This window comes from Megalops cyprinoides, chromosome 25 (assembly GCF_013368585.1).
Source record: "Megalops cyprinoides isolate fMegCyp1 chromosome 25, fMegCyp1.pri, whole genome shotgun sequence".
NCBI classification, from domain to species: Eukaryota; Metazoa; Chordata; class Actinopteri; order Elopiformes; family Megalopidae; genus Megalops; species Megalops cyprinoides.
The window spans coordinates 9,274,830-9,289,194 of record NC_050607.1 but is presented as its reverse complement, the minus strand read 5'-3'; the positions used below and the strand labels follow the sequence as shown (position 1 = coordinate 9,289,194).

The following is a 14,365-nucleotide window of genomic DNA, read 5'->3' as shown; positions in this document are numbered from 1 at the left end:
ACATTACCTGAGGTGGAAGGGGAGGGACGTACTCCAATGAAACTGACCAATGCTTAGATGGTACTGGGGAGTCCCGTGCTCTTTGTAATAAGTGCCATGGGAATCAGGACCTCAGTGTGACATTTAATGTGAAAAACAGCATCTCCTACAGCAGTGTCCCCATCATTGCACTGGAACATTGGGCTTACTTGGCCCAAAGGGAGGAGTACTGTCTCCTGGCCCACCACTTCCATCAGCACCCTGGTTTCCACAGAAGATCTCCTATCCAAACAGCAACCAAGCCCAGCACCACTCAGCATCAGCCAGTGGGCCTGAAGGAGCTACAGGCTGTTAAGGGGCCTCAGACCTGGCCTAGTGCTTCCATATTTTCCATTATTTCGAAAAAGGAAACCTCTGTCTGATATCCAACCAAATCTTTAAAAAAAGCACTCAAAATGTCATATGATATGATCCACGGCCTACGCAGTGCAAAATTGAATTATCTTAAAGTCTGCACTTCTAATTATCCAATTATTATTAGAAAGAGCAGTAGCAGTAGTATAAACAATAGTACATTTTCTCTCATTCTTTAATGTACAATCAACAATGCTTAACATTTCAAAACATTCCTTTATTATAAATAAATTATTTGTAGAAAAATTGGCATGCTTCAACCCTTGCATTAACAGATTCACAACCCAGGGGCTATGGTTCAGACAGCTGATACAAGAGATAAACTCATCTCCTTATGCAGGTTGGACAAAGTGTGGGACAGGAATGAAAAATCTTCACAACCACAAAAAATACTTACAAGAAGAATAACAACAAACATGGTTGACTTTGAAGTTTGCATTTTTTTTCCATCTGTGTGTTTTTTTTTCCTTCAAAGCTGTGTTTTCCCCCCACTCCCTCCGTGTCACGTTGTTTTTTTCTTTTTTTTTTTTTAAATGTTGTTTTGTTTTTGCGTCGCCGAGCTTGCGGTCTTGTTCGTTTTATATCGGCGGCAGCGGTGCCGTCGGCACCGAGCCTCGTAGCTCCACGCTCTCGCGTCGCCGTTTATCACTCGGAACGGTAAAGTGTCTCATGCTCGGGTGCCGTCGGGAGGCCCGCCGCTGTCTCTCCAACGTCACGGAACCGCGCCCGCAGACGCGAGCGCACCACGGGAGTCTTCTCTCCGCTGCCAGCTCGTCAGTTGGCGTGATTGCTGTAGCTGATGTATGTCGTCTTGGTTGATGAAGCTGATGAGAGGAGAAATGCATTACATGCACGTCTTTTCTGAGGAGCTTCCCTGATGATATATACACTTTTCTTCAGCTTAAAACCACTGTCACATGTCTGTGTGTTTCGCACACAACATAATAGATATTTTACTCTGATTGCATGCAGTGATAGATGTATTGCATTGTGTCCATAAGGAAGTGGACAGGTCATTTTCTCAGTAAGAACACTGTCACTGGAAATTTTATGTGCTTTTAATTACCATCACCAATTCTAACATGCGCTGGAATATTATGCCAGTCTATATTTGGTGACACAAACTACTGTATGTCGGCTTTTCAAACATTTTTTGGAAAGAGCCCACTGCCTCAATCTTTGACATGTTAGAAGTATCCTTCCTTGTCATTTTAATGTTCATAAGAAAATGTTCCTGAAGATAAACATACCAAAACATTTATGGAAACATCACCAGCTTTTGTCATTTAAAAAAGTTATGAGAGCAGTCAGCAGAAACATAATGAGGAAATAAATTAATACTGGCCACTGTTAAGCTCTAATGAAAGCGTTGACTGACACAAACATGCTTTGATGTCTGAGAGAAAGCAGCTGCATCTCAAAACAAAGCTGACAACTTTTTTCTAACCTTTTTATTCTTCCCCACAGCCTCGGTTCAGGATAATAATATCAGACATTGTCAGAACTCCCTGCGATCCTTCAATGAGATTTTTTATCAATAGACTTGTCAATGCCATTCAATGTGATAGTGCCAGGCTATGCTCAAAATTGCAAATTCCCATTTTGCTCACAGCAGCTAACATCCTCAGTACAACCACTAAATTCCATGCCAGCCTTTCAAATCATTCTGGATGTAGGCTCATGTAGACTAAGAACAAAACTGTAGCAGTAACGGCAATTCTCTTCTCTTCTACGGCAGCCCAGCAGAAGCCGGCGCGGGTGAGTGCGCACAGGTAGCCTACTCACTGTTGGTCTCCATGCTCTCGCACAGCTCGGTCTTGACCTCCCCGTTGGGCCGGTCTGCGCCCTTCTGCGTCAGCTTGCCGGACATGGCGGCGGCGGTGACGATGGCCTTGAAGCTGCGCTTGCGCTTCGGCACATTCTGCTCCGGGTGGAAGATGATGATGTAGACCTTGGGCATGTAGAGCATCCCCAGGGAGACAGAGGCGCTGAGGCTCAGAGACACGGTCAGCGTGGTGGTCTGGATGTACATCTGCAGAGAGGGAGGGAAAGGGAGGGAGAGAGAGAGGGAGAAACAGATAGAAGGAGGGAGAGAGAGATAGATAGAGAGAGAGAGAGAGAGAGAGAGGTAGAGGGAGGGAGAGAGATAGAGAGAGAGGGAGAGACACAGGTAGAGGGAGGGAGGGAGAGAGAGAGAGAGAGAGAGGGAGGGAGGTAGAGGGAGGGAGGGAGAGAGAGAGAGAGAGGGAGGGAGCGAGGGAGGGAGAGAGAGAGGTAGAGGGAAGGAGGGAGAAATGGAGGTAGAGGGAAATAGTGACAGAGGTAGAGAGGTATAGGGAGAGAGGCAGAGAGGGTTATGGAGATAGAGAGGTAGATGGAGAGAGGGAGAGAATGAGATAGAGAGAGAGAGGGAGAGAAGGAGAGAGTGAGATTGAGCAAGAGAGAGGCTGGCTGAGGTAGACGGTAGATTGAAACATACTGCGGTCCACCCTGAAGAGCATGCAGTCAGCATACAGGCTAACGTACTGTGTGGTCTCTAGACTGATGTCACATTTTACAAATCAAATTCTTCCAACAAGATCAAAGTCTCTTTCTATGGTTTTTTGCCCATTAGAATTGCAAAATACTACTTAAAAATATCCCACAGCCTGGGCATTCAGTAAGCATGTTGTGGAGTGCCTGAGATGCTCCTTGCTTTGAAAACTCAGTTACTGCTCTGTATTTAAGCAGGTGCCATGTTCAAGCATTATACCACTTAGAATCTCATGAATTCATTCATTTTTGTATAACTGACCGTGCTATAAAATTAAGAGCTCAGATGGAAAAAACTCCTCCCACCTGACGGCTCTGTTTTCCCAGAGCCAGGTGCTGCCCCTCCCGCAGCATTACTGCCTGGCCCACCTTAAAACCTCAGCATCAGGTGAGCTTAACTCCACCCTCCCTGACCAGTAGGAGGAACTGATACTATCAATCCACCTAATGAGGCTCGGAAAATACCGGGCCTCCTGGTCCTGCCAGAAATTGCCATGCCTGTAAATGTGGACCAGCCCCGCGTTAAGACCCCAATCAGACCCCTGTCAGACTTCAAGATGGCTGCCAGAGAAGCACAGCTACTCCTGACAGCTTCGTCGATGTTAAATTACACACGGACAGCGGGAATCCATGATGGCTTAGCCAGTCAGCCACATCCACGCCTGCAGTGTGGGCGTTATTACAGAGAAAACGGACGGTAACAGATGGTTGATAATGTGCGAGTCAAAATACACACACGCCACATACACCTCCCTTGCCAGCAGAAAACACGTTTAGCGCATCACTGAATGATGTGAATCTAAAGAGAGCCAATGAGTCTTCATTTGTGCCTGACACAAACACAGACTGAAAAAGCTCAAAGCTTTTCCTCAAACCCAGGGAAAGCATTTTGTGGGCCTTCCAAACTTGTATAAATCAGGCCTGCATGGGTCAGGATTGTGTCTATGCTTGGTCCATGTAAACACTTCCCTGGGGCACTTCAAAAGAAACATGCTGGACCTTTACAGGAAAATATACAGCACCATTCCCCGTCTCATACACATCATCAGTCATAATCAATCTGGTACACATCTTTTGGTTCATTAATATTACATAAAGGTAAGATGTCAGCTGTCTAATTACATCACATGCATTTTCCAGAATCAAATTAATTTTAAGTTACTAGTTATGCATATACTTATTATTATTTATATGTTACATGAAAAAGTAAGGTACTGAAGGTCACTGTTAATTGTTCCAGAGAATAAGCTTGGGCGATCAATTAAATGACAAAACACTCAACACAAATAATCCTTTCATATTTAAAAATAATCCTTACAAATAATCCTTTCATCAATGATGGCAGCTCCCTTCCTCGGCCCATCTCTGGCCGTCTATAGTTAGAATGTTGGTTGTTACGTTCTCCTGTGTAAGGAATAGACATCCTTACTTTCCAGACGGCAGGGAAACTAGCCCATTAAAGCTCGGTGACATTTATAGCCAGACTCGCAGTGAGATAAAGTAATAACTGTGAATAGGGGAGAAACAAATATCCTGCAAATACGTGGCTTGAGACAGGATGCTGCAAAGGGCCGGACTGATGCTGAGAGCCGAAACGCTTTGGCAAGAGGCCAGCTGAGTTCTGATGCTGGAACAGCATAGCAAGAAGTGAACCACCAGGGCCATATGAGCAGCCATCATTCTCCTCTGAGGGCAATTTCAACAAAAATGACCGTGATACAGTATAAACACACAGCTTGAACCATTTTATTTGGTTTTAGAAGATAGCCTATAAACTTGTGCGTCGCTGTTATTAATTGGAGTTGCATGTACTTTGGCTCTCAATAACAGTTACCCAAGGTTAACTTCCAAAAACCTAAACCTAGGGAATTTGTTTGGTCACCTGGTGGGCTTTATCAAGTATTTATGATACAGCATTCTTAAGGTAACCTAATAAATGATGTTCAATCAAGGACATTTCTTAGACAATAATATAGTTATTTATTGTCTTCAGATAAGTGAAAATAATGTCCTTCTTGATACACATGTACAGTACCAGTCAAGACATGTATGTTAGGGTTAATACTCCTGTCAGTGCTCTTGACCAAGGCACCGGCAAAAGAACTGGAGTTGGTCCCCAGGAGCTGCGGCTGCCCACTGCTCCTAGATGGTGTGTGTGTGCTCACTGCTCACTGTGTGTAGGATGGGTTAAATGCAGAGGACGAATTTCCCCATGGGGATCCATAAAGTATATGATTATAATTAAGTTTGGACACAACTTTAATTCCTTATTTTTACTTTTTTGCACCATTTTGGAATAATAGTACATCAAAACTATGAAATAACACAAATGGACATATATAGTGACCAAAAAAGGTGTTAAACAAATCAAAACTTTAAAAATCTTATATTTAAGATACTTCAACACAGCCTTTTTTTAAATAAAATTTTCTTTGGAAAGAAATTCATACATAGGCGTCAACTTCACTATTTATATTTGTCTAAGAAACACATTTCAAGCATTTAAGCATAAGTCTTTAGACCTGAATGTCTTTGAATGCATGTTTCCTGTTATCTTAATCAGGTGTGTCCAAACCTTTGACTGGTACGGTACGCAGCACACATTCCCAGAGCACGCTCATGTCTCCCCTCTCCCTTCAGTGCAGGCGCTGGTGCTAGCCTGGGCGGTAAGAGGCCCGGCTGGCTCCGCCTCCTCCCTCCAGTCCATCCTCAGAGCCCACTTCCCTTAGTGCACCCCCACATCCCAAACCCAGCGCCTTCTTCCCCAGCCCCTCAGCCATGCTACCTGCAGCACCCAGAGCACCGGAGTCACTCGCCATTTTTGGACTCACAAACACACTCCCAGCACTCAAACCGACCACCTCTCCCTAGGCACTGCATCACTACACCCCTGTGTGAAATCTAATGCGTTGTGAGGCTGCTTACAGATCACTGTCTGGCATTATGGGTATGTTAGCGTGGTCAGACCTGTTCTGTCATAGTGTGGTTCTGCTTCATTCAGTTCTATGGCCAGAGCGGCTCTGCTGCAATGGGTTTCTTATGGTTCTTTTCCTCTAGCCCTGATCCATTCAGCTGTCCATGTGGTTTGGCTGCAGTCCCTCAATGTGTTTTTGTTTTTTTTTTTGGTCTGTCTTCGCTACTATTCTGATGTCTCTATGTGGTCGTGTCTCAGTCCCTGAACGTGGCCGTTTTGGTCTCCCCGTGTCATTGTGACACAGTCCCTCCGTGTGTGCTGTTTCCAGTTCCCTGTGTGGCATGTAGTGTCTGGATTGGCACTGCTTATCCAGCAATCAACAGCTCATGTGTTACAGGTGCATTATCACATTGATGCAGAGTGGAGGTGACATCCATCTGTTTTTCCAAATTACAGCACTCGGGTATTTATACAGCCATGAAACAACTTGACTCAGACCAGTCTGGAGTGGACTGACAGTAATGAATAAACAACTTATTTCAGGTCCTTCACAAAAAGTGGGTTGTCATCAAACAGGTTTTAAGGGGCAACTTGAGCCGATCTCTAAAAGATGACTGACAGTCTACCTTACTCTTACCTTACTGAAGCAGCAGTGTAGCACAGTGGTAAGAACAGGGCTTGTAACTGAATGGTTGCAGGTTTGATTCCCTGCTGGGGCACTACTGCTGTACCCTCAAGCAAAGTACAAAGCCCAGAACTGCCTGAGTAAATATCCAGCTGTATAAATTGGTAACATGTAAAAAATAAATGTAGCCTATGTAAGTCGCCCTGGATAAGAGCATCTGCTAAATGCCAATAATATAATGTAATGTTATAGCTCAACATTTGTGTCTTATTGGGTGTTGAAAATTTCAGGTTTCCAATGAATTATCAAGACTCCGATTTACTCATTTTTAAACTCTTGGCAAGTCCATCCAAAATATTCCTAAAGTTTTTTTTTTTTTTTTTTTCCCCCATACAACAGGGCTTGGTGTCTTTCAAAGCAACTGCACGCCGAAACCTGGGGATTGAAGTTCAACACAGAGCATAGCTGAGCAACGGGGAGCCTAGCTGGAGTCCAGGCACCAGGAGCTCACAGGTTTAGCTCTTACGCTGGGCACCTCCACTCTGACCAATCAGCTCCGCTGGCATTTTTCAGCCGCGGCAACTCTGCAGAACAATTGGGGTTCCGGAACGCTCCCGTCACCTCGGATGTGAGTGTCATCAGAAAAGAACGGGGGATGGGGGGGAAATAATAACCACTGCTCCGCCGAGCAAAATGCTTTCAATTTTGATATTTCATTTGCACCGATGACTTAGAAGTGAATCACAGGCTGCGAAAAATGCCAGGACGCGGAGCGGAGCACACGTTCCCCCTCTCACTCTCCCCCTCTCTCTTTTAGAGATTTCCATTAGTCACTCTCAATGCCCTCTCAGAACCATCAATCCCAGCGAAAAATCTACGCTTTGCCTTATCGTCCCCCAAGGAGAACACTTCAGCACACCTGACACCTGAAGGTGCGATAAAGCTTTCAAGTTCCGACTTACAGATGTTGTTTTTTTTCTCCACAAAATGATGAAATCCCTTTTGAATGAAAGGGAGTTTGACAAAAGCAAAGTGCAGCAGAGATATAAGGCTAGAAAAATATATTCATCTCTGAATGACTTAACGCAAACCTCACAGGAAAAAAAAAAGGAAAAAAAACTTGTCAGATGCATAAAACATTCTCACACAGAGAAACATAAAGGATGCAGAAAGTACAACATAACTTCTGATTTAGGGAAGGAATGCTCACACATTTTTACTGGCAGAATATCTGCTTCAATCTGGATCTACAGTGACTGGTGTTTGCCATTCAAAGCAGCCATGTATAACCCAGATCCTCAGATGAATATAGGATGCGCATATACAATGTGTGTATGTGTGCATATGTGTCTGCATGCAAGCGTGTGTGTATATGCGTGTGTGTGTGTGTGTGTGTGTATGTATACATCATTATTTTTTCAAGAGACTAGGATGGAATGGAAACATTGAGCCAGTGCCGTGGTGAACTCAGAAAACGCATCTTAATGAATGAACTGATGCCTGCTGCCACCTCTCTGCCATACTTCAAAGGGAAAGGATGGAAATTGTGATGTTTATTTGAGTTCATTATGGCACTGATGTGGTGTGTTTGAACTTATCCTGGTACAGCTATCATGGCAACACACATTAAATGCAGACTGTCACAGGATACCCAATAAGAATACAGGTGCGGAGGAGTAATATAGTGATGAAGCATCAATGAGAAATATAATGCTCATATATAGCATACACAATACTTACTAATTATTCTTAAAAACACCGTACATACACACTGAGCCTAATAATCATCTGTCTACAAAACATTAACTTTTATGATAGTATTCACTGTGTGATCCATGGGAGCACCATCACTTCTCATTCTCACAGGATGTAACAGTGATCTGTATTATCCCAGATTTCACTCAGCCATGGGAGTGATCAGACTTTGGGTGCTCGGCATACACATGTTCATCTGTCTGGGCAGGTGCACCTTTGGCCGCCATTAGAAGCTGCTCCTGACTCCTGATTCTGAGAGACGCAGTACCTCATGCCCCCACTGGGGGCAGGTGAGGAAATACAGATGAGTTCAGGATGTGCAGTCAGGAAGCAACTGCCAACATAACCAAAACTTACCAAGCAAACTCAGCCATAATGACACACACATCCAACACATTTTAGTCACATTTCACTTGTGTGTGAGGGTGGATGTGTACGTGTATGTATGTAAACATGTGTGAATGTGTATGTGTTTGTGCACACGCTCACACTGACAGGTGCTCATTTGCAGGTCTTGCACACACAAGTGGCATTAAGCTTATTAGTTGTTCATTCAACTTTGTTTAAACAATTAAAACTCCGTTAAGGCAGTTGTTAGAAATGTGTTAAATAAACCCTCTGCATTGATCTTTTTTACCAGCGCAAACACACCTGCAACACATTCCATTGATTCAGGAGTAAGAGCAGATTAGCAGCGAATATAGATGCTGAATACAAATCAGTATTCAGTTACCAGATTGATGAATCCCACTTAACTTTAGATGCAATGTCACAGGAGTTAATGTGTGAGATTTTGGTATACACAATATCTATGTGAGAGTTTCAGTCGTGAACGTGCAACCGTGGAAGGCACTGTACTGTGTTGTCGTGTGTTGTGCGGTGTCCCAGAGTGTGCTATAATTCCGGTATGCTGTGCAGTATCCAGCAGTGTGTTACAGTTGCTGCATGTTATGCTGCATCAAGCAGTGCGGTGTAGTTGCAGTGTGTTGTGTAGCATCCAGCAGTGTGCTGTGTGGTATCTAGCAGTGCATCATATTTGCAGTGTATTGCGTGGTAAACAGCAGTGTGTCGTACTCGCAGTGTGCTGTGTGGTAAACAGCAGTGTGTCGTACTCGCAGTGTGCTGTGTGGTAAACAGCAGTGTGTCGTACTCGCAGTGTGCTGTGTGGTAAACAGCAGTGTGTCGTATTCGCAGTGTGCTGTGTGGGAAACAGCAGTGTGTCGTACTCGCAGTGTGCTGTGTGGGAAACAGCAGTGTGTCGTACTCGCAGTGTGCTGTGTGGTAAGCAGCAGTGTGTCGTATTCGCAGTGTGCTGTGTGGGAAACAGCAGTGTGTCGTATTCGCAGTGTGCTGTGTGGTAAGCAGCAGTGCGTTGCATTCGCAGTGTGAGAGCAGTACCCATCCATCTGCAATGACAGACGCAGGGCTCTCTCTGATGGCCGCCTTTAAACCAAAGCTGCGTGCAATTCCCACCGGGGCCATTTCATCTCCCCATCTGGGCGAGACTCAAAGCTCGCTTCTCACTTAATGTTTGCTTACTTGTTTGTTTATTCACATGTTTGTTTATCAGTCCAACTGTCAATCAGTAGGTTTCTTTGTAAAATCCATTCACAGATACAATCCCATATTCCACTGGGCAGGGGCTGAACACAGTACAGTGTAGCTTGAAGATAAATTGCCAACTTTCTGGACAAGCTTTTTTTCCTCCAAAAAAGCCATATTCGGTGTAAAAAAAATCTCAAATTTCTTTTTACAGAATACGACTGGCTGCAAACCAGGTGGCACTCTCCCCAGGGGGAGGAGATCCAAAAAGTAAAGCTCTCCCAGAGTTCCAGGATGGCAAACAGAAGAAAACAAACAGGCAGGGTGTGTGCTGGAGAATAATTGCTGTGCGGCTGTGCGGCTCTGCACGCCGGGGCCGTTTGGGTGCGGGGCGAACCCCACGCCGACAAGGCGGCAGTAACGGCGCCGCCCGGCCCGCTCCCACCGCGCTGGTGAGGACGTGTCGGAAACCCGCACGCTCCGGACGCAACGCGTGTGCATCCTCACACAGCGGAGTTTGCCCGGGTGTGAGAGGCAACGTCGTTCCACGGGAGCATTTGATATGGAAAATGTACGTTATCGTTTTTGCGTTATTATATAATTATCGTCACGTATTAAAGTCATTTTGTGTAGACTGACAGGATCATGTGTGTTTTTAGTTAAACCTGTTTTTCATGCTGCTTCTTTTGGTCTACAGACAGGCTGGAAGGAATATCCACCACTAGGTGTTCTGGTGTTCTGCTTGGCCCCTGCGCTAACCTACTCACAGGGAACCACACAGGTATGTCAGTGTCCACCCAGGTGCTCTGCTACATCCTCACAGTAAACACACAGGTACTCTGGTATCTGTATTGTGACCAGCTGGCTTGCTGCCTGAGATCAATTCTTCAGGCTTGTTAGAAAACTATGGCTGTCAAGTCTGATTCATTTTAATTAAGCCATTCGTTTTGAGTCCATTCATGATTCCTTCATCTGGCTCATTTCTGCCCTCTTCCATGCTCACTGCCTCCATTAATGACATTGACAAGGCGATATAAGCAAGACCACATGAACCGAAAAACTACCAAAAAAACAACAGAACACTCATTTCTACACAGCTGGTTCAGAAAACGACATTTTAGATACGTTTAACCACATTTAGTCACATTCAATATGCCGGCAGGTAAAACTAAACTCTAAAAGAATCATTGATACACTTGAAGAAACACACTGCCTATTACAGAAAGAGCCAGTATATTATAATCACAACAGCACAATAGCACACAGTTATAACATTGCGCTCTATTGATTATCCTAATGTATTTGTCTGTTTCCATGGAAACAAGCTCATGAGTAAAAGTACTGACCTGCACAGCTTTTAGCTGTTCTTCTAAAATGGAGGCGATCTTGTAGGGTGAACAGAGAGGGTCATAGCCTCTGCCTCGACATGCATTTAATGTAGATGAGAACATAACCAAAGATCATAACAACCTGCCACCCACAGATTTGCAATGGAGCGATTTAAGATGGCAGACACTGTGCGGAGCACTGGTCTTCATCCTCAAATCACAATCAGTTCAGCGAATGTGTGTTTGTGGGTCACGGACAAAGCGAAAAAGAGGCTGTGGGAGATCAATCATGAACGGCGAGGCTCAGATGAAACAGACTGCAGTTAATGGGGCGGCAGTGTAGCATAGTGGCAAGGAGCAGTACTCATAACTGCAAGGTTGCAGGTTTGATTCCCGCTGGGGCACTGCTGTTGCACCCTCGGGCAAGGTACTTAACCCAGAATTGGCTCAGTAAATATCCATCTGTATAAATGGGTAGCATATGAAAAACAATTGAAAACTATGTAAGCATCTGCTAAATGCTAGTAATGTATGTAATGTAATGTATAGCCAAAAATCACTACAATCTGTCACCCAGAGAGGTAAAAGGAGCCATTTAAACAGGCTGACACTGTGCAGAGTGTTGGTCTTTGTCTGATTCTCAGACCAAAATAAGTTCAGCGAATCAGTGTTTGTGGGTCATGGACAAAGTGAAAAAGAGGTTGAGGGAGATCAATCATGAACAGCGAGGCTCAGATGAACCTGACTGCAGTTTAATGGGGCAGGGGTGTAGCATAGTGGCAAGGAGCAGGGACTGTAACCAAAATGTCTCTGGTTTGAATGCCGGGGCGTTGCTGTTGTACTTTTGGGCAAGGTACTTAACTCAGAATTGTCTCAGTACATATCCAGCTGTATAAATGGGTAACATACAAAAAATAATTGTAAACTATGTAAGTCTCTCTGGATAAGAGCGTCTGCTAAATGCCAATAATGTAATGTAATATAATGGACCGGAGCGTTTTTGCGTGCAGACTTACCCTCTCCGCAGACTGGGCGGTGCCAAAGAAGATGGGTATGAACGCCAGCCAGATGATGCAGGTGGTGTACATGGTGAAGCCGATGGGCTTGGCCTCGTTGAAGGTCTCGGGCACGCCGCGGGTCTTGATGGCGTAGACGGTGCAGGTGACCATGAGCAGGATGCTGTAGCCCAGCGAGCAGATGAGCGACAGGTCGGAGATGTCGCACTTGAGCACGCCGCGGGCGCTCTCGGGGTCGGCCGTGCGCTGCTCCCCGAAGTCCACCACCGTGTGAGGCGGGTCGGCCACAAACCAGAGCAGCACCCCCAGCAGCTGCACAGAGATCAGGCTGGAGGTGATGGCCAGCTGGGAAGCCGGGCTGATGAAGCGGGGTGCGGTGACAGACTTCTTGCCCTGCTCGAAGATGCGGTAGATGCGGTTGGTCTTGGTCAGCAGGGCGGCATAGCTGAAGCACATGCCCAGGCCCAGGAAGATGCGGCGGAAGGAGCAGACGGTGACGTCGGGGGCGGCGATCATCAGGAAGGTGATGGCGTAGCAGAGGAAGATGCCGGTAAGCAGCACGTAACTCATCTCCCGGCCGGACGCCCGCACGATGGGCGTGTCGTTGTAGCGCACGAAGGTGACCACCACGAAGGTGGTGGCGATGATGCCCAGGACGGAGATGAAGACGGGCACCACAGCCCAGGGTGAGTGCCACTCCAGCTTGATGATGGGGATGGGCTGGCAGCCGGTGCGGTTGCGGTCGGGCCGCTGCTCGTAGGGGCAGAGCTCGCAGCTGAACTCGCTGGCCTGGAAGTTGTAGCCCTCGCAACGCTCGCAGTGCCAGCAGCACGGCACGCCCTTCACGATCTTCTTCCGCTCACCCGCCCGGCACGGCACGCTGCACACCGAGGCCGGCACCGCCCGCTTGCCCCGCGCCCACCACATGGCACCCACCTGCACAGGGGGAAGGACGAAGGGGGCCGTCAGGGGCCGCGGTGCCACCCGTCCTCACCGCGGCCGCGGTCTCAGATAGGTAGCCTAGGTTCCCTATCTGAGTGATTAACAGAATGTACAGCACCAGTCAAAAGTTCCGACACACCTATTCATAGGAGAGCTTTTCTTTATTTACTGTTTTCCAATAGTAGTTTTAAAAAAGTTTTAAAAAAATAAAAACTATCTTATATTTTAGATTCTTCAAAGTAGCCAGAAAATATTTTTTTTTAATTAATTTTTTTTGGAACAAAATTCATATATAGGCATCAATTTCACTATTCATATTTGTCTACGAAACAAATGCAGAGCATGTAAGCATAAGTCTTTGTGTGATCAAAATGCATGTTTCCCATTACCGTGATCAAGCGTGTCCAAATTTTTGACTGGTACTGTAGGTTTGGCTGCTTACCATTTTACTAATGACTATCTGCTCCGAGTGCCCTGTTTCAATCAAGCGTGCTTACAGAACAAGATTTCTTCTTCTAAATGGGCCAAAAACTAGGATTCCGCTTCCGAAAAACAACACAACAAAGTACAGATAAAGCTAACAAACAAATGTTAGAAAATGTTACCGTGCCCGAATTGGGCCAGTAGAGACCATTAATCAACATTTCGCAAAGGCCGATTCCGATCTGGGAACACCTGAATAAACACAAGCGCCTCCCTGCTGTAACCTGAGGTGAACCGCTGCAATGAAGAGCCCCCCCCCCATCCTGGCAGGGGGGGAGACTCTGGAGCGTAATTGAGATGGAGTCGGTAACACCCTCCCTGCATCACCCCCCCCCCCCCCCCCCCCCCCGGGGCTCTCTGTTCCACCCTACCGTCGCGTGACATTTCCTGTTAGGCACCCGTAATAAATCTGCAAGCACTTCCCCTTCACCTGCACTACTGTAAGCCAGCCAGAGCGGGGCCTTTCACAGGAGATTCAGCAGATCCAGCACTTCTCAGAGTTGTAGATGCACTGTATCACCGGGAACGTTTGCTTAGGAAAATTAGGAGGACTCTTATGCCACAGGACGGCTAAAAATAAAAGCGCAACGAAACTGGAGCAAAAACCGAAGACCATGCAGATGTGGGGGGATCAAGGGATACACATTCTAATTCTCTCCATCCGCTCTCTTTTTCTTTCTCTCTCCTTCCCTCTCTGTATTTCGCTCTCTCTCCTTCCCTCTCTCACTATGATAGTCTCTCTCCTTCTATACACATCAAATCATCTGACTCTCCTCCATCCCTCCGTCCCCCACTCCCCCACCCGTCTCTCATCTCTCTCTCTTTATTCCCTGTT

The 14,365-nt window shown here is 46.0% G+C and overlaps 1 protein-coding gene across 1 annotated transcript in view; it reads right to left on the bottom strand.

The window, feature by feature from the left end:
• Nucleotides 1-646: 646 nt before the first annotated feature.
• LOC118771945 (metabotropic glutamate receptor 8-like) overlaps nt 647-14,365 on the bottom strand; it is a 118,762-nt gene continuing 105,043 nt past the window's right edge. The window contains exons 9-11 of the mRNA XM_036520131.1: nt 12,106-13,041; nt 2,179-2,425; nt 647-1,217 (exon numbers count right to left, since the gene is read on the bottom strand). Of these exons, the coding sequence (XP_036376024.1) occupies nt 1,168-1,217; nt 2,179-2,425; nt 12,106-13,041 (1,233 nt within the window). The 3' untranslated portion in view covers nt 647-1,167. The remainder of the gene's footprint in view (nt 1,218-2,178; nt 2,426-12,105; nt 13,042-14,365) is intronic.